This window comes from Silene latifolia, chromosome 4 (assembly GCF_048544455.1).
Source record: "Silene latifolia isolate original U9 population chromosome 4, ASM4854445v1, whole genome shotgun sequence".
NCBI classification, from domain to species: Eukaryota; Viridiplantae; Streptophyta; class Magnoliopsida; order Caryophyllales; family Caryophyllaceae; genus Silene; species Silene latifolia.
In genome coordinates, this window is record NC_133529.1 from 30,074,614 (window position 1) to 30,094,511 (window position 19,898).

At 35.4% G+C, this 19,898-nt stretch overlaps 2 protein-coding genes and 2 non-coding genes across 4 annotated transcripts; 2 read left to right on the plus strand and 2 right to left on the minus strand.

Annotated features, from left to right (window-relative positions):
• The first annotated feature begins 5,890 nt into the window (after positions 1-5,890).
• LOC141654091 (small nucleolar RNA R41) lies at positions 5,891-5,988 on the plus strand. Its single transcript, XR_012547666.1, has one exon. It is a non-coding gene; the product is annotated as a small nucleolar RNA R41 (small nucleolar RNA).
• A 113-nt stretch (positions 5,989-6,101) lies between these two features.
• On the plus strand, positions 6,102-6,179 carry LOC141654095 (small nucleolar RNA Z155). Its single transcript, XR_012547670.1, has one exon. It is a non-coding gene; the product is annotated as a small nucleolar RNA Z155 (small nucleolar RNA).
• Positions 6,180-8,228: 2,049 nt separating this feature from the next.
• LOC141653371 (metal tolerance protein 2) lies at positions 8,229-16,403 on the minus strand. The gene is made up of 12 exons (XM_074461106.1): positions 15,771-16,403; positions 13,817-13,886; positions 13,147-13,244; positions 12,665-12,813; positions 12,210-12,325; positions 11,104-11,200; positions 10,743-10,827; positions 10,408-10,470; positions 9,934-10,039; positions 9,377-9,513; positions 8,650-8,741; positions 8,229-8,559 (listed from the first exon to the last, which is right to left on the minus strand). Exons 1-12 carry the CDS (start codon positions 16,155-16,157, stop codon positions 8,442-8,444), a joined length of 1,518 nt encoding a protein of 505 aa, XP_074317207.1. The 5' UTR covers positions 16,158-16,403; the 3' UTR covers positions 8,229-8,441.
• Positions 16,404-18,072: 1,669 nt separating this feature from the next.
• On the minus strand, positions 18,073-19,071 carry LOC141651309 (uncharacterized). The gene is made up of 2 exons (XM_074459027.1): positions 19,012-19,071; positions 18,073-18,900 (listed from the first exon to the last, which is right to left on the minus strand). Exons 1-2 carry the CDS (start codon positions 19,069-19,071, stop codon positions 18,073-18,075), a joined length of 888 nt encoding a protein of 295 aa, XP_074315128.1.
• Between the last annotated feature and the right edge of the window lie 827 nt (positions 19,072-19,898).

Here is a 19,898-nt window from a genome sequence, read left to right on the forward strand (position 1 = left end):
TTGGCAATTAGACTAATTTGGTTTGTAGTATGCTTACTTTATATTTTGGCATGTTAATGTAGATTACTTTCTCGTTTTCTAATATCTCGTTGCATGCTTACATTGTGTCTCGACTAATATTATTCTAGTTGTTTTATGTCTTTTCTCGTCTTTTCGATGATGTCAAGAGGGGGAAGAAATCTTCGTGACTTAAGTATTTGCCTAAGCTTGCTCCTTGTCGGAATCTTTAATCTCTTAAGGTCCTTAGAAGCTATACTTTGTATATAAGTGATTGTTCTTGCGTTCAACTGTCTATGATTTTTTATAGTATTTTGTTGAGGGGGAACTTACACTTAGTCACAAATCTTAAGAGACTTGTCATCATCAAAAAGGGGGAATTTGTTGGACCATATAGATATATGATTAAGTTTTGATAATGACAAGTGTATGTCTTATTTTATATACTCTTGCTCGTAATTGTTTGTTCAAGTCTTTGATAGATTAACTTAGGATTACAAGTTTAGCAAGTAATGTTATAGCTCTCTTAGCTATAACATTGAAGATTTGTGAAGCGTCATTCAAGTCATGTTATAAACTTGAGCTATAACATTAGAAGTTCTTAAAGCATCATAAGCAATCGTAACAAGTTTCATGTATGATGATCATTCAAGCAAAAGGCTAGATCAAGTCTTTAACAAAGCTCAAGATGAAGAGCTTTTGGTCAAAATAAAGAGAAGATCCTTTACTGAAGATCTCCAGGAAGATTAGTTAGTATAGGTCTTCATCTAATGACGGTATCTTAAGATAAGAATATTGGGAAGTAAAGTTATAGCTATTTCACCTATAACTTTACTAACCAAACTTAAAGTTATAAATTTGTTTCTACTATAACTTTAGGTAGCATTTTAAAGGCACGATTTTAATAGTTTTAAAATCATTTTTCAAAGAGTAAAATTCTCTTAAACATATTTCGAAATCTTTTGTATATAGTAGAGTTGAATTATGGGTTATTATAATTGGTGACTTGCATATTCCTATTGGTTAGTAAAACGACTTATGGGTCGTCATGCTACCTAGGGTTTGCTAGTCTATCTAATCTAATCCTAATCCAAGGAGATAGGTTTTATCCAAGATGGACACGGGCCTAGGGTTCAACCGTGAGCTGCAAACCATTGGGAGCGTGTGAGGTTGTTGAGATTAAGTAAACTATCTAATCAAATCTAGCTTATATTTATATAAGATACTTTCCTATCTTTATAATATATGATTTGATTTGTTTACTTATCCTAACATCTTAAAGATATAGTTTTACTTGTTAAATAAGATTTACTTTTATCTTATTTACTTAAGACTAAATTATCTTGGATTATATTTAGGGAAGAGATAAAATTTATCTCTTATACCCTTGCCGCCTATCCCACGGCATTCTAGGGTTTCGTGCAAACCCTAGTACCCACTTCTACTATAAATACAATTGATCATTCTTCATTTATTTAAGCTTTTCGAAATACAAGAAACTTTGCAAAACATATTTGAGTTTAATTCTTAATTGTCTTATTGTTTTGTTTTAGAAAAATATTTACTTAAAAGTCGTGCTCTTCAAATTGCTTATCTTTCCTTAAGATTACGTCATAAGATAATAGTACTTCATATTGTTTCTTACTCGTTCAATTGTGTGAACACTTAGAAGAACAATCAAGTGCTTTCTTAGTAACTTAAGATAGTCAAATCGAATATCTAGTGATATTCAAATCGAGTTATAGTTAGAGTTAACTATACGAGTTGGGTTGATAATTTTGTAATCCGGAGTAAGGTACTAAAATTATTAATCGAGAATAGTGGACGTAGGCTTCGACGTGTGAAGCTGAACCACTTCAAATATCGTGTGTCTTTGCATCTTTCGTTTCAGTCATTTCATTCGTTCATAATCAATTAGTTAATTAGTTAAAGTTTAATCAATAAACTTTAAGTAATTAATTACCTTGATATAAAATAAAAAGTAGGCATAATTTTTAAATACTCAATTCACCCCCCCCCGCTCGAGTATTTCGGGTGTGATAGACTCTTCAGTAGGACTGACCATTATTCACTTGGGCCATTAATATTCATTTTCCATGTTTCTATGTTAAAAAGCAGACCATTAGGAATGTGGCCCCAATAGGGGAAAAGCCCAATCAAAATATAGGTCTTATATAACAATTTGGGCTCATTCTATTTATCAACTAACTTACTTGGGCCTTCGGTAACTAGACCCATTATTACTTCCTCAATTGGGCCATTTTCATCGATTACTTTTCGTCGACCCATTTACTTCCTCAATTGGGCCATTTTCATCCATTCTTTCTCGTCGACCCATTTACTTCCTCAATTGGGCCATTTTCATCCATTCATTTACTTGGGACGTCAGTAAGTAAATGTCATTTTCAATTTGCAAAGTTAACACATTACAAATTAAATGTTTTTCTTTTTGCAATTGATTCATTTTAAGTTTTAAAACCTTACAGTAATAATCAAGCATAACAAACCGAGACCGAAATTATTTTTGATCGACAACGAATAATGGACAACTATCGTCAAAATACAAATTTAGATCAACAATCAATAACAAATTAAAGCTTCTTCTCTTATTTATTTATGTAGTATTATCACAATACAAATTGATAATAATAATACAAATACAATCCATGAATAATACAATAACCGACGAGCTAACTTTTCTGATTTAGTAGCACGTAACTTATGAGATTTCCATTTAATATTTTCCGATGTCAATTGTCGTAACCTATCCTCCAAAGAGTTGTTTAGATCAATCAACCTGTTCATGTTCCGATCAACCTCCACGCATTCATCCCATACGAAGTAACCACAATCAACAGTCTAAAGATGCATTAAAAATTAATTAGAGCAATAAACATAGATATTATACTAATTATATTATTTTGAGCTATAAACATAAATATACCTTCCATAAGGGACAACGATAAAAAAACCTTCCTTTGTTAGGTTCATTTTTCTTCACGAGTTGACGGATTGGAACCAAGTTATGATAACAATGTGAATCGCAAGAACAAGATTGATTAAAACTCATATTTGAAAGATGATGGTGGTGTCGATACAATTGAAATATAGTATGAGATTTTAATAATTAAATATGATTATTAGATTTGGAAACAAAATATACTTATTTTTTTAAGGAATTATTAGATTTGGGAAAAAAAAATATACTGATTTTTTTTATGGATTATTAGATTTGGGGAAAAAAATATCGATTTTTTTTTAAGTGAGAGAAACGATTTTTTTAGTTAGAGAAAGGAGGTTAAAATAAATAAGAACATAAAATAAATATAAGAAACAAAAAATAATTAGTATAGAGATTAGTATAAAAAAATTAGATTAATATTGCTAATGATCTTTGGAAAGTGTAGCAATTAATAGGTTGTCTCTTTTTGAATTTGAAATTCAAAATTTTCAAATTTATCCCTCTAAAAACTCATTTAAAAAAGATTCCATATGGTCCCTACCAAACTCCACTTGGCGTGCTCTCACTGGTCTGTGTACCAAGGCCCTTGTACACCTCGTGTACTTGTAGCCTTTTCGGTACTATGTAGCCTATTCTGATGCTTCGTTATTGGGTTTTGCTAACATCATTGAGACTAATCCACATCATCTCCAAACAAGTTTATGCAATTGTATAGGCAATAAATGATTGAGACGGACGGAATAAATTTGTTTGTTCTATCCTATAATGTATATTCAATGGTGTGTCGCGTATATGATACTTTATAGCATCGTCTTCAAACAGGTCCAACAACAAATACGACTCGGCAAAGTATGCCGTTTCAAAAGCAACGCAAATTCCCGTTTAGGACCAAAGTAATTGGGATTTTTTCTTCTAACGAAGAAATGTCGACACTTCATTATAGAGCAAAACATTAAAAACTTCATATAAAATAATTGTATCTAACACTCCAACTATTTGTAGCTAAGTCGAAATAACTCAGATTGCGGTAGCGCCAAGTAAATTTGAAATGGGTCATTTGTCTCAACCCTAAATCGACCCATTTAATGTTGTCTATAACCCAACCCGATATGTTTAATCTATTTATCTCTAAGCCGGTCATTTTTAACCCAATAAACTAATGCAACAATAAACTACGCTTTGTAACCCTATTATCCCAAAAATTATGAATCAAAATGCTAATTTTTAAGTTGTTTTGTTGAGTTATTGACTTAAGCCAAATATATTATGACAATTTTAAAATAAAGGGGTTATTTGTGTCGGGTTCGTGTCAAAAGACATCAACCTTAACCAGATCCATTTAAGTTTCGTGTCGTGTTGTGTCAACCCAATTACTTAAATGGGTCACAACGTCTTGACCCTAACCCGCTAATTTCGTGTCGGGTTGTGTCGTGTTTTCGAGTCGTGTCAATGATTGCCGCCTCTAGAATTAGGGAAATGGAAATAACACTGATTTAGTGATTAGTACAACGCACAGTTGATGGGAATGGAAGAAAGAAATAAGAAAGTATGTTCTCATAAAAGTTTAACGAAGGCTTAACAGATTAAAGAAGTGAGGTCCTTAACTGAAAAATTTGATAGTACTATTCCTTATACAGGGTTGAGAACCGGTTCGGTCCCCGGTTTTAAAAAACCTTAAATTTCTTAAACCTCACCCGCACCTCTTTTAATCCGGGTAACCGGTTTTTCTGAAATTTTCAAACCGGATTTGAAAACCGGTTACCCGCACCGGTTTTCATACCCGATTTTTGGTTGAATGCTATTGAATGGCACAATAAACATGCTGCCAATTTGACTTTTGAAGACCTTGGTTGTCAAATGTTAAAATTATTTCATAAAAAAGTCATACATATTAAAGTTTAAAGAGTCATAGACATGTAAATTATGTTCAAACCTACAATTAAAGAGGCACAGACATCTAAAATTACTTCATAAAGAAATAGGGTTTTGATGTTTTGGGCCTAAGTCTTGGCTTGGGTGTGTTTAATTCATAGATGAAGTTATGTTTTTGAGAAAAATTCAATTCGGTTTTAAAAGCGGTCTCCGGTTTGATTTTATTTAGACCCGCACCCGCACCTTATTTATGCTTAAAAATTCGGTTCGGTCCCCGCACCAGAAAAAATCCGAATTTTTCGGTCTCCATTATTCGGGTTTCGGTTTAAAAATACGGTTCGGTTTTTTTTTGCTCAGCCCTACTTATACTAGAAAAAATTGAATACTTTAAGTCCTTGTCTTACTATTAACTCTAAAGACATCTCACATTTTCTATGTCATGATTATTGACCATCACATTCCCATATGTTGGGAAACATGGTTCTTATTTTAGAACTCAGTTCTTAAATTAAGAACAAACTTTATGATTTTAATAGATAAACTTTATAAATAAAGTTTTATGATTCTAGTAAATAAAAGTTTTATGATTTTAGTAGATAAACTTTATAAATAAAGTTTTTAGTGATAATCTCAATGATAACAAGTAGTTAACGACTATTATTGCTAATGCTGGACTTAGGGAGTAATGACTAATGAATCCTACTTTCTCTCATCCACTCCAAAGGTAACATGAGTTCACTTTTCCTCTTATAAAAAGTGGATCCATATTACCTTCGGAGTGGATGGATGGAGTATTTGTTTTTAATGGGCCATTGAGAATTGATGATCCACGAAATACACAGATGTCAGATGGCCCAACTGGAGTTTACAATCGGCGTTGAGATGATAAACCCTATACCCTAATTTATCTACACCAGCGCTATATAAGCCTCCATCAATCCTTAATTCAACATCTGCCTCCATAATCAATCTACCTCTGCCGTTTGTTTTTCAATCTTCTCCGCTCTTCTATTATTTTTCCCTTTTTTTTTCCATTGTTGTTTAATTAGTCGAATTTTATTGAAAGGCAATGATGCGTAACAACCTACCTATTTTATGAGAAACTTAATTTGTTTCTCTGATTATATACATTCCAATGGATCCTTCTGAGCCTTTCTCCCTTTTCGTCTTTCTCAAAGTTTTTTGTAAAACCGGTTCGTGTTTATTTTCGCATTATATTTGTATAAAACCGATTTTTTTTTCTTTTTTTTAGGTTTTCATTAAAAGGAGCCATTGATGTGATGAGTATTGTTTCGGAATAATATGTGTCGACTTAAAAAAATTCAGACTACAATTATCTGATTCAATGGCTTCCTCCTGTACAAAACCATACTTTTCATATAATGCAAATTTTAAATAAGAAATAACAGCATAATTTTTATGCATCTTAAGCTAGTATTTCAATCAACGCTGATTTGATCCATCTTTTTGAGGATCGGGTTGTACGGAGTACAAATTTTGATGTGAGGAATTAAATTGTGCGTATTTGATAATAAATACGATTATACCAGGATAATCTTTTGAATTAAGATCTGATGAATCAGGTTTTCTTTATATAAAATCTTATGAATCAAGATTTCTTTATATAAAGACTGTACTAAACATTTGTTAAAATGATAACAATTGACCGGGGTAGAAGTAATTAAAATCACACCCCTTTTGGTTGATAGACTATCTTTAACTGCAGGACAAGGGTAAGGTTTTGGGGTATTTTTTAAGCAAATAAAAAATGGAAATTAAAGGAAAACTTGGAACTAGTGTCAAATTTGTTGGTTTTGCAAAACGTTTGGAACTAGTTTTAGCCGGAAAAATAATTATGCTATGATTTGCAAATAGAGACCGCATATAATATAGAGCTAGTCTTGCTTGTGAGTTGTGACGGTTTGCTTGTGACCTCTTATAAAAAGAGAGAGGGGATAAGGTGGGGTATTATGTGCTTCTCACTCACCTCTCAATGGGCATTTTGTGAGAGGAAATGGTACCCCTCACAAGCTTGTGACGGATATTGCCGTCTCATTAGCTTGTGACGGATATCGCCGCCACAAATGAGAATTTGTGTATAATATACTCCCTCCTAGGGCAAATAAGGTTTGTTTATTCACTTAACACAAACCTCTCTAACATCAAATCTCAATACAATAATAGACAAACCTCAAAAAATACAAACCTGTATACAAAATTGTAATCATTTTCATCTATAAGGTTTGTGAACAAACCTCTAAAAAATACACCAACCTTTGTTGACAAACCTCTATTGTTGATGCTCTTAGTTGGTCATTTCTTATTCCTTTCCTTTTTTATGGTAGTTGAATTTTCTTCTCTTTCTTTTTTTGGAAAGGTTTGTGTGGTTCAAATTTATTTGCACCTGGAAGAAAAGAAATGAGCGGCTAGAAGGGAGTATATTTTAGAGTTTATTCTAATTTTACTTGCAAAATAGGTTAAGGTAGGGCTGCAAGACCTATGATAAAACAACAAAATGGATAACTAAGTCGGTTAAGAAGTACTCGGAATATATTAACCATTAGTCTCACTAGACGCGTATATTCATCTAAAGTGAAAGACGGTTAAGTATAAGTGGTGACATTTTTAGAACCCACCATCTAGGGAAAACGGACACGGACACGACACGGACACGTGACAGGGCATCCCATGAAATTTGGGACACGGGACACGGGACACGTTATATAAATTTAATAAAATATATATTTTATAGTTATAGACATTCGATTTTATTTTTATAAAAGTATTTGATATTAAATTTAAATAAGTAAAGGTAAAACTTGTCCATGATTATAACTCATTTTCATTTCTCATCAAAACCATCTTCTAATCAAGCTATTTCAACAGCCCATTTCCCGTATAAAGAACATCATTCACCCTAAATGATGTCCAAATGTTATGGACGCGTCGGACAAGACCTAAATACCATGGACACGCGTCGGACACGTGCCCAAATAAATATTGAAAGTTAGACACGCCTTTATAGGCGCCCGACACGTTTCGGCGTGTGTCCGAGGAGTGTCGGTGTCCGACACGGTGTCGGACACGGGACGACTGATTAAGAGAAGCGTCCGTGCTACCTAGCCCACCATGCAACTTATTGTTTGTTTCATGCTAAAGTGGATATTTGACCCATCTAGACGGATATCTCTTGTCTATAATCGGAATTTGTGATATATTAAGCAGACCTCAAAAAAAATTATGCAGACCTAATTGAAACACTTGAAATAACGCATGCAATACTTAAAAATTATCAAAAATTAAAGACTATCCGAACGAACATAAATGAGGCAGCCTCGCATTCTAGCCGGACCAACCAGAGAACCAAAGATTCCAAGAACATAAACCAATTACCAAATATCAAAATGAGGCGGCTTTGCACACCTACCTCAACAAAAGATCAAAATTAGAACAGATCGATAATAATGTCATTCGGAGTGGATTTTACACCCTGTTATATTAATAAATCCATAGCTGCTCCACAATTCTAAGTTCTAACTGTTACATCCAAATTAGTAGAGCCAATATAATTCCACAACTGTTTCAAGTTACTTGCACTCTGACCGCCGATTTAAAGAGTTGTATGATGGTTAGGTTGTGACAAACGTAGCTGAATATTAACTTGAACGGCATTAGATATGGCCCGCAGAATTTCCATCTTTGCCTCTTGTGCCATCAACATTGCATCACTGAAATACCAACCGACATAATCAATATTATGGCACACTCATAGCCTCGTTGGCAGTCGAGTATCTGAAACATATTTCTGCTGCGTTTACCTGATCATTATGTTTGGGGGCATTGAGACTTCGATGTCCAGTAGAATTTTGTTACGCAGCAAATGAGGTGTGATGTGCTCCACAGTCATCGTCTGGACAAACACCAAATCATATCTGGGTTAGCAAATGCTTGGTGATAATGCTCTCAAAAAGAGTTGGATCATGGCATTGTATTCAGGCTGACACGTATAGCCCATAAACCTAAATCTAGCAAAAACTAATCCAACTAGATTGTGAATACCCCACCCCCATCAGACTGATTTGAAACGAAAATTGAGTTTTCCACAAGATAATCCCAAAAATTAATAATACAACTCAAAATGGCCCTAAACAAACCTTATTGACCAGACCGGTAACCATTGAGCAAACCCAATCCAGGCCCATGCCTAAAATGACCCAGTAGTCCTTTACCCAAATACCGAGTAATTCTTATACCAAACTTTTCTACATAATAATCCCTATACGGCTATACCCGCTGTCGGGTCTGAAACAGCAGCAAAATTTATTCACAACACAACCAGGTCCTGAAGACGTGAACCATTGAATAAAGGGAACTTCCACTGAATCATCCCCTCTTTCAAGTTAAAAATCTTTGCAAATTTGCCACTCTATATTAACACCGCAGTTAAATAATTCGAAGAGATATAGATTCACTTCAGATCAAGCAGGATGGCAGGATGCTAAATTGGAGAATAGGGCTGGGAAGAACTTCAAAAAAAACATATACCTCAGAAAACTTCGACGAGAATATACCAGAGACAATATTATATATATCAGCCTGCTCTAAGGAGATGTTCACACTTCTTTTACCACCTTCCTCCATGTGTTCCTTTACATCTGATGAAATTTGAGGAATCAAGGGATCTACAGAACCACAATAAAACATAAACATATTAAAAACTTGTGCGTGAAAGCTTTGCCCTCTGTTAGTGGTCCAATCAGTCTCGGTTGTGAGCTATACGGATGAAACAACCCCAAAAGAAAAAGACCACGATAATAAGAACACACAATAGAAATATGTAACAATTTAATTACTATGAGGTGTAAAGGGGGATATAGGAAAGCCAAACTTTCCAATCAAATTATCGGACGCCTATCCATGTAAAAATACTACTCGTACTTTGCAAGAGTTGCTTCATGTATTAGGAAATGTTAATCCAATCAGCAGTCAATCTTTATATTCTTTTAATGACCAGAAAATATTTTTACAATTCATTGATGCTAAAAGTAACAAGTAAAAGTCTGACATTAAATTTAAAAGAGCATTTCATGAAGAATGCATACCAATGTGTATGAAGACTTCAGCTACCTCAGGGTGAAATTTGTGAATTTGACGTCTGACATTTTCCCCAATATGATGAGCAGCACTAACACTGGTGAAGGAATCAACCTACAAAACACCAACATCAATCTAAAATCCACCAAACTCCATGAGGTTTACTACAAGTCGATTTTTCTTTCTTAAACTTCTTCTATGTTCAATAGTTCAGCCATTAATGGATCGGACATTACTTTAAAAATGAACAAAGGGAAATATTTCAGATCATGTAGAACTCTTAAGATCTCCACCTTTTGAGGTTAAATGGTTTCCAATACATGAAAACAAAAAGGAAACAACATCAAATCACAATTCTCTCGAAAAGAATTCAGTATTCAGAAACATAAACTTAGCAACGGCAGTAGGAGTACACAAATACCAGAAAAAATTACGCAATTTATTATTTTTATGAATAAAAAAGAGCTATGAAGATAGCACACCTCTATGTGTACATCAAGGTGAAGAAATGAGCCAGCCCTCCTTGCTCTTAAGCGGTGACAACCCTACAAATATTCAAGTCTAGTATTTTAGAAGAGTTTTCCCCTAAAAACACAAATAATAGGCTTCAGAGAAAGCTTTTGGTCAGCAACCCAGCATCCCAAAAGGCGAAAACATGAAAATTCGCCACAGGCACTGGTATATAAATTACCTGATCACTCAACAGATATCCTAAGTCAAGAAAGAAAGGGCAGATGCAGAATTGATAGTAACTGAAAGGTAAGTGCACCATCGAAATTGCATCAATAAAGAGATACACAAAGAAGTTTGAAGTTACCTTCACTCCCTCAACTTGTATGATTGATTTTCGATAAGGATCCAATTGCTGTTGGGGAACGGCAGCATCCACTAGCTCAAGAATGCTGCATAATTGAAGAAGAAACTGTCAAATAAGATAAGCAAAGATTTCATGTCGCATCTCTTTCGATTGACTTCTTCATTCACACTAGACAACTTTGCCGACAGATACCATTTAGGCAGCACTCACAGATGAGAATGTGAGATTTAAAGGTGGTGAATTCTCGTTAAGCATTTTTTGGTAAAATAAAAGTATACTGAACAGTGAACCCTGCCTATAGAAATCCTAATAAAAGCGCGGCCCTTTTACAAACTTTACAAAATTTAGGAATGAAAAATACCTCTGGTGACCACTTTCAAGTCCAGCCTTCAAAATCATGCCTGACACAACAAGTCCTGCCAGGGGATCCAGATATCTCACACCTAAAATGGTGCCACCTGAAACCAGATTTACAAATTCCACAGTCAATCAATCCCGCTCACCAAGATTAAAACACAAAATAATACAATGCCAGGTCGTGATCATAACAAATGAACATGAAACTTTTATGATCCTTGTCCAGTACTTTTTAAATGTATGAAAATCGAAAAGATACAGAGCAATCCTAAAAGCAACTAACAACTAAGTTCTCTCTCGATCGCAAGGTTTACTGTTTAGGCACGGATTTGGATGGTGACTTAATGTTGTTAGGCTTCAGCAAGGGAAATCTTCAAGAGGTCTTTTGGTCTTAAGCCATCAATGAATTTTCTAATTACATTGATCCCACCCGGGAATCTTATTAATTCATGTGTTAGTCATGAAGAATATTCTCCCTTCGTCTCATTCTGAACGCTTCCTCTTCACAGTGGAGTGGACGGAGAATTATACACAGGCTATCAAGCCGTTCTTCCAAAATTCACTTCAGATCATACAGTGAATATGAAGACCAATCCAAAGGTAAATGGTACTAAGTAGGATCAACTGATCAAGTCTCTAAGTCATATTCCTAACAGTCCTATACAATTTTGTGAACAAGTTATATCCAAAAAATGATAAATTAACACTGAACGATATATTACAGTCAATTAACTTTGCAAAGTCATCAAAAACCTCAATCAGCTTGATGGCTTGCATCGCATCAGCAGCCAAATGCTGAAGTCTCACTAACCCGGTCAAACATAAGATTGAAGTCCCAAACAATCCAAGTATCTATGGCTGAGGCACAAGGTAGATAAGCATTGGCTGATCCATGCCATAGTATTAGGGGTCTCCGAAAAAACATACTCCATAACATTTTTTGGCCCTCAGATACTTGTGCTATAAAAATTAAATAGGGAGTACTACATATAATTTTGTAAAATATAGCTTCAAATTTTTCAATGGTACAGTGTAAGCAAAATTTTCCAGGTCCTCCAATGAGAGTAAGCAGGATCAGTAAAAAATTGATATTGATAATGGAGTTCTTACCTACCCCAATAAGAGCAACAAAAGAAGAGATGGCATCAGCCCTATGATGCCATGCATTCGCTTTCATGAGCCCACTACCTTCTTTATCCCCTGCTCTCTTGGTTATCCAGAAAAGGCTACAAGCACACCCACAGACATAATAGTTTAAATGCTTAAGAGCAACAGAGATGATACCAAAAGCTAAAGTATTAAACAAAAATACATTAGATTAGAGGGAGAGAGGAGGCTACAGTTAGCTTATTAGCTACAAATTCAACTTGTCAAACGAAGTAGAAATCGAAGGATAACAATGAAAACACATTTATCTCTGGGTTGGTTATCTTTTCAGTTATAACGGCTACATATTAATTATTTAGTGTAGATATGATACTTTAAGGTGGTATCTTACCAAGACTAGGTCAAGAAATTTAAGATCCAAGAGCACATTGCTTGAATATATGCACATAAGTATTTACCCTTCTTTTACGCCAATGGATATGATTGCCATATTCAATGCTAGGAAAGGGTGAGTCATATCAATCTGATGGCTGTGTCCGCTGTGATGATGTTCATGCTCATTCAAGACTGACTGCACAACAGTCTCAGGGGCTGCTGTGTATATACCCTGCAGATTAAACATCAATACATTTTCAGATGGAAAAGAATCGAGAACAAGTTAAATTATGTGCATAGCTTTCGATGCTACAAGCTAGGTTCATGAAGTTTTTTTCTCCGAAAATAATATGTCAAACAACTAATGAGGGCCATTGAAGCAAGTGAAGTCTCACAGAGCACATACAAATGTACAATAAGACAATGTAAGAAACATAGTAAAATAAGAGCTTCATTCATGACAAAAATTTTCCTCTTAAGTTTGAGACCATGGCTTTAAATAGCACTATCAACCGTAATCACGGTAACGCGAGAGAGCAGGCAGACAAAGAGAAGACCATCTTACCAGTAAGATATCAGCAGCATGCCATGCAATACCTCCTGCAGTGACAAGAAGCATGCCAGAAATTCCTAGTGCTCCCAGAGTTTCAAATTTACCATGCCCTGCAAAAGTAAGCAGGAAAAGACATTTTAAATAGTTTAATAGTTTGTTTAGTCGTCGTACAAAAAACTGAAGTTTACCGCTTTCCCTTTTAAGTTTTTTCTCACTAAACACAGAAAGAAAAATCAGATGAAACAATATCTTTTGTCCATTAGAACAACAAGTGATAAATGTCAAAATATAAATGGCAAAAACCTATGTTCAATATTTTCAAATAAGAAATTGGGAATTTGAAATAGATATATTTACGTTACCAGAATCCAACATACAATAGACCACTACTCCCTATTGCACGGGAGACACAGGTCATCAAATTAAACTTTGATCCTAAATGTTTAGAGACAATATTGGATGAAGCTGCTATTAGGCTATAACTTTACTACAAAAATGTTGGGAGAAACTGCCCACTGATTGCTGGCTAGTTACAAATGTAGGAAGGAAAGTCATGTACACAGTACACAACAGAACTTTACAAGAATCAAAGGCATTATTCATTTATTCAGCTAGGAATTCGCAGAAGACAAATGCAAATAGGAAGAACTAGACATGCATGAAGAAATGAATTAAAAGTAACCATATGGATGTTCTTTGTCTCGAGGCACTCTAGCAGCTTTGTATGAAAGCAGAGCAACACTGCTAAGAACCTACAGTTAACACATAGGATAATCAGAGTTAGAGTAAATTTCTTTGTGTAGCTCACGTGTATACTCAACAAACAAATACATACTCCCTTGGCTTCACATATGCCTTCTGTCTTTCCTTGTTTGGTTGATTCATTTTGATGATATCCTAGTTAAAAGTTCAAATTCCTCGTTTAGAAGTTGTATAGTTGCAGTCAAGTGTCTTACACTAGCCGAAATTAAAATTTTCTTCTCTTTAAAATATCACTCATGAAATCTCAAGAGCTTAAGCATCTACCTCTCTTTTTGTATACATGTATCAACCCCTTAGATGCCTTTTTGTAATTGGGAAACTGCTCCTTGACGTCCTTAGTGTTTTATAACTCACAAACAAAATCCTTTTGATCAACCAAGTCATTAGCATACTATGTTGCTCAGACTCGTTTAGAAGCATCTGACACGGGTGGGTGTTTAAGTGTAGGACTCGGCCATTTTTATGAAAAATATGCATAATTTGGCTTAAAATGAGGTGTCGAAGGGTCATATCCTTGTCCGATTGACGAGTGTCGGACACGGGTACATGGGGGAATCAGAAGAGTTGGAGTAACATAGTTAGCATAAGACAAACTTATATACAAGAAGGTTGTGCATATGTAAGTACTAAGTCTCCCTTATCAAATCCTTATTCTCCTTTCTTCTAAAGCCTCTCGAATGACAGCTAAATCAATGTCTTAAAAGTCTAAAGCAAATAAAATGACTAAATGGTACTGCCATCTTTGCAGTCCTCTTACCTCCTTGTGTCATTACAGATTGTTTCGATAAGAGGCTTTAGAAGAAGGGGTAATAAGCATATGATAAGATTCCCTTCCTTCCTCCCTCAACAAAACCTAATCTCTTCCAAAGTTTAAAACATTTGGACAGGAAATGGAAGCCCACCCTCCCCCTACCTTTCCCTTTCTCCTTTTGCCTACCCGTTTCCCTTCCCTTCTACGTTCTTATTCAAATAATGATCCAGTGATACAGCATAGCCTTGAACATTCAAATTTCCTTCTAGAGATGACTACATCAATATGTTGATCATCTCATATAACGGAACCAGGTAGACAAGAAAATGACCAAATGGTATTCCAGAGAATCCAAACATCAGCAGCTGTGCTTCTCACATACACCAAAGAGATTTGAGTAGATGTTCTTTTCTTTTCTTTTCATGGCGCTCGGTATGCAATTTTCAAAAGCCAAAAGTTGGAGGCTTCCACTGATACAGTATTAAACATAGAAAATAACAACAACGTGCTTGTTCTACACTCATCACGCGATTAAGCTTCCAGAAAACATTAATCATTTCATTCCGGAGTTTTCCTTTTCTACACTCCTCAATAACTGAACTTCAGAGCTAGACCAAATACAAAATGAGACTCTGGGCAACAGCAACATTACCCCAATATGCCTCAATGGACACGCAGCCTAATCCCTATGTCAAAACTATACAGAGAGACGATCGCCCAAAGACACATAACGGAAATTGCCCCATTAATGCACACATTCAGCATTTCAGCTACTTTCACAGTACAAAATTATCCCTTTTTTCCTTCTTTCATCATATTCTCCTAATTGCTTGCAGAGCCTGGATCCTGCAACATACCCTCTAAGAAACTCTATAAAAACACTACAGCTACGCGATTCGGTTATCCCTAGCTACAATGACCATGCTGTAAGCTTAAGACCGTCTTAAGTAAAACTAACTCACTCAACAAAATTCAAGTGACATTATCAATAACCATCATAAAACAGCTTAAATTATACTACGATTAAAAAAAGCATGAAACTTTAAGAAAATCACAAATTACAGTGTAAGACCGTCTCATACTCTAACACGGTTTTACACAAATATTATAGTAAGGAAATTACCACATCAGAAAGAGAATGAGCAGCATCAGCAATAATAGCAGTACTACCAGACATATAACCAGTAAAAGCCTTTCCAACAGTCAACCCAATATCAGCAGCAAGACCCCATTTAAATACATTCTCACTTTCCTTACTCTTATTTTTAGGAGAACCACCATGATCATCATGAGCATGACCAAAATGCCCTCGCTTGAAAATTTGGGAATTTGGTGGGTTTGTTATGTAAGGATGATTAAGTCCATGTAACTGGAAAAGGGTAGTTGATGGATTAATTGTTGAAGGGCTTTGAAGGATAAAGATTGAATTTTTATGGGTTTTTGAAGAGATTGTTGAGAGGTAGGAGTATGATTTGTTAACGGAGTTTAAATTGGAGAATTTAAACCCCATTTTAGGTGAATTTAATGGGGTTTTGTTGTTTTAGTGAGGAATTATAGAGATGTAAGCAGAGATTGTCTGAATTTTGGAGGAAACTGGGAATGTTGTACCGGAATTGGGGTTTTGACATATTTGTTCTTCAAGAAATGACCGTACGAGCATCCATTTTCTTTTCTTTTTTTGTGAACGCACACAAAGAAAAAGGAACGTCGATGATTCGATGTTATAATTTCGGTGATACTCGGCCACCGGCGTAGAGGTGGACAAACGAATGGGTCGACCCGGCTTAACCCGCTGACAGATTAGGCAACGCTTGGCACCCTCACTTTTGGATCGGTTTAGGACTTAAATTTTCTAGTCCGACTTGGCAAAGCCCGTCCAAAAATAATAAAATAAATAATAGGGTAATTTGATAACTACTACCTACTATAATCCAACTTTTAAGAACTACTACCAAAATAATTCTGACTTGAAAACTACTACCACTTTATTTGGTTCGGATTAATTACACTGCCAAATCTTAAAAAAACTCATTAAAACTGAATTTCTAAGTTAAGTTCCAACTTGTTTTCCTATTTTACCCCTTCTTATCCTTATAAACACACACTCCCGGCATTCCCTTCTTCTTCTTATTCTTCTTCTTCTCTCTTTATCTCTCATCACCAATCAGGTAACATTGTTCTTTATTTTTTTGAATCTCATGTCCATTGTTCCAACATATTGAAGAAATATCTCTCCCTACCAAATTTCTGTGTTTATTGTTTCAATTAAAAGTTTGTTGTTTCTGTTTTTGTCCTTTCTTAATTCAAATTAGGGTTTTATTTTTTTGTTTGATTTGTAAATGAGAAATGAAAAGACAACATTGTTATTGGTAAATGTAAGTGTGGTGTTCCATTGGCATTGTTGAATTCCTGGACTGTTGATAATCCAGGGAGAAGATTTCTCACCTGCAAGTTTTCAAACCCAGCTACAAAAGATCGAGGTTGTGGATTTTTTAGGTGGTATGATGAAGAGCAAGTTCAGTGGCAGAAGGATGTAATCAATAGACTGATATTAGAAAAGAAGGTTATTGAGTGCGATTTGAAGATGCTTAAGTGTGAAAATTCACATTTGCAGGATCATTGTCCAAAGCTTATAGAAGCTAATGAATTACTTAGGAATTTCGAGTCAAGTGGAGAAAAAGAAGGGATTGTTAGGGTTAATTCTTGTTTGTCATTTAGATGGTTTATGTTTGTTTGTGTTGTAGTAATAGTATTTGCAACTATTGTGACAAAGCTTTGATTGTGTAAAAGCTTTGAGGAGGGATTGTAATGCTCTTTAGTAATAGCTAAGCTAAGCTCAAGACATGAAAATGTTATGTGAGCAATTTTCAAATGTAATACTCGGAAGTATCAATAAAGGAGCAGATTAACACCAAATTCTTGCATCAAATTAACACAACTTAGCTAATGTCATACAGAAGTTTCCATTTTGCTACAAACTAACACATTGTCTTTCCAAAATAAAAGATACATTGTCTTAGCAAAATGATACCCCAAAATGAAAGAAACGTTGTCTTTGTAATTGCAGCAAATTAACACATTCTTGTTACAAATGTGAAGCTACAATTGCTGCTGAAATTTAATTGTCTTATACAACTTTAATCTTCAAATCCCAGCCTTCTCCTCGAAGTTTGAGTTGGTAGAGCATTGCTTGCACTTGCTTGGCTTTCTTGATGTTGCAAGTGTTGGCCACCTCTGGGTCCAGAAATCTCTTGTACCATTCTTTGCATTATCTTTGTCTTTTTCACGCCCTTCTTGCCACTGTATCTCTCACCTTGTTGCTCCATGTTGAGGTGCTAGTTGATCTGGTGGTTTTCACCTTTGGTTTCTCTTTAGTCATTTGAGGGTTCTTACAAGTTTTGATATTATGCCCTATCCCTCCACATTTACCACAAGCTCTTATTTGCCTTGTTTTTTTTTGTTGCCCCACTACTTTCTTCACCTGCCTCTCTTTTTCTTTTCTTGAGCTTTGGCCTACTAGGTAACCTTTTAAATGGAGGTGGAAGAGGAGCTACCTGCCCAACCTTCTCCCAGTCCTGGTAGCCAGGCATGGCTGTTATAGCATGTTCAAAACATCTAGTATACATGGCCTTTGAATAAGCCTCATCAACATAGTCAAGCACTTCCTCTCTTTGATCCATTATGCAGACTATGGCATGTGGACATGGCATACCAGTTAGCTCCCAGTTTTTGCAAGAGCATTTCCTCCTTTCCAAATGCACAACTTTTTGAGCCCCTTTGTGAGTTACTTCATACTCACCACTTATAGAACGGACAAAGCTACACAATCTACACAATCTTCCCTCATAGCCTACAACCCCAACTCTTTTCTCATAATGTCTCTTCATAACATACCTTCTTATCCACTCCATTAGGGTTATTATTGGCTTATCTCTTGCTTCTTTCAAGACAGCATTGAATGACTCACACATATTATTCATTAAAAAATTGGTCTTACTTGTGGTGAAGAAGGCATGTTTTGACCAATGTTTGGCAGGAATTGATGTCAGATAAGCATGGGCCTTAGTGCTCAAAAACTTGATTCCCTCCAATTCCCTATTGAACTCTGCAATAGAAGTGGCTCTACAGGCTTTCCAGAAGGCCTCTTTATAAACTGGGCCGCTAAATTGTTGCTTGAAATTCGCCCAAATATGCCTTACACAAAATCTGATCTCAGCCTTAGGAGTGACAATGTTGAAAGCCTCCAGTAGTCCCTGATCTTAACAAAAATAACAGAAATACAATTTACAATAGAATAACAAAATAGTTTAAAAAAATATTGCAAGTGAGTAGAACAAATAAAAAGATAAGAGTTGATTACTAACCTTCTGTCTATCAGACATTATTGTTAACCCAGCACCATCCTCTTTCTCTAGGTCTTCCATAAGAAGGCTCAAAAATCAAGTCCAACTTTCTCTATTTTCAACCTCTACAACAGCCCATGCAACTGGGTATATATATGTTGTTGTTGGGATCCATAACAACTGCTACCAAACACATCCCATGATATGCCCCTTTTAAATGGCATCCATCAACACCAATGAAGGGTCTACAACCAGCCAAAAACCCAACCTTACAAGCCTTTAAATAAACATACATTCTTTGGAAAAGTTGGGGTGGATTCTCAACATTGTCAACAACCACAATAGCTGTTGAGCCTGAATTATACTTTGTCAAAGCAGCTGCATATTCCCATACTCTACCATATTCATCATCTCCATCACCATAAATCATTAATTTAGCTCTTGCCCTAGCTAACCAGGCCTGGGAATAGCTAATATTTACTCCTAGATCCCTATAAACACGCCTAACAAACACACTTAACAACCAAGTAGGATTCTCCCTCCACTCTTCTAGATATTTTTCAGCTAAATATTGAGAAGACAGTTTCTTGGTATATCCTTTGAAAGAGCAAGAATGCTTCAAATTCAATGTTCTAATAACTATGTAATCCTCATTTGGCTTCTTAGTAGCATACATTCTAAATGGACTGAGAAATTGTTTACAAACACACCTGATCTTAGCTCTAACTTTGTCCCACTCACACTTACATTTGTATCTGCAGTGACATGTTACTCTTGTACTACCATTATGTAAAAAGTAGTAGTCATACCTGTTCTCTATAGCATGTACCCTTAAGGCTTGTCTTAGTACTTCAACTATAGAGAACTTTAACCCAGCATCCAACTTAACATTTCTTTTCAAATCAGTA

Excerpts from the sequence above, each read along its gene's own strand:
- LOC141651309 (XM_074459027.1), bottom strand. The coding sequence starts at position 19,071 with ATGGAAGACCTAGAGAAAGAGGATGGTGCTGGGTTAACAATAATGTCT. Across the intron at positions 18,901-19,011 it reads TAATGTCTGATAGACAGAAG|GGACTACTGGAGGCTTTCAA; the intron begins GTTAGTAATCAA and ends TGTTAAGATCAG.
- LOC141653371 (XM_074461106.1), bottom strand. The coding sequence starts at position 16,157 with ATGGGGTTTAAATTCTCCAATTTAAACTCCGTTAACAAATCATACTCC. Across the intron at positions 13,245-13,816 it reads AGACAAAGAACATCCATATG|GGCATGGTAAATTTGAAACT; the intron begins GTTACTTTTAAT and ends TTACTTTTGCAG. Across the intron at positions 10,040-10,407 it reads ACCTTGATGTACACATAGAG|GTTGATTCCTTCACCAGTGT; the intron begins GTGTGCTATCTT and ends GGTGTTTTGTAG.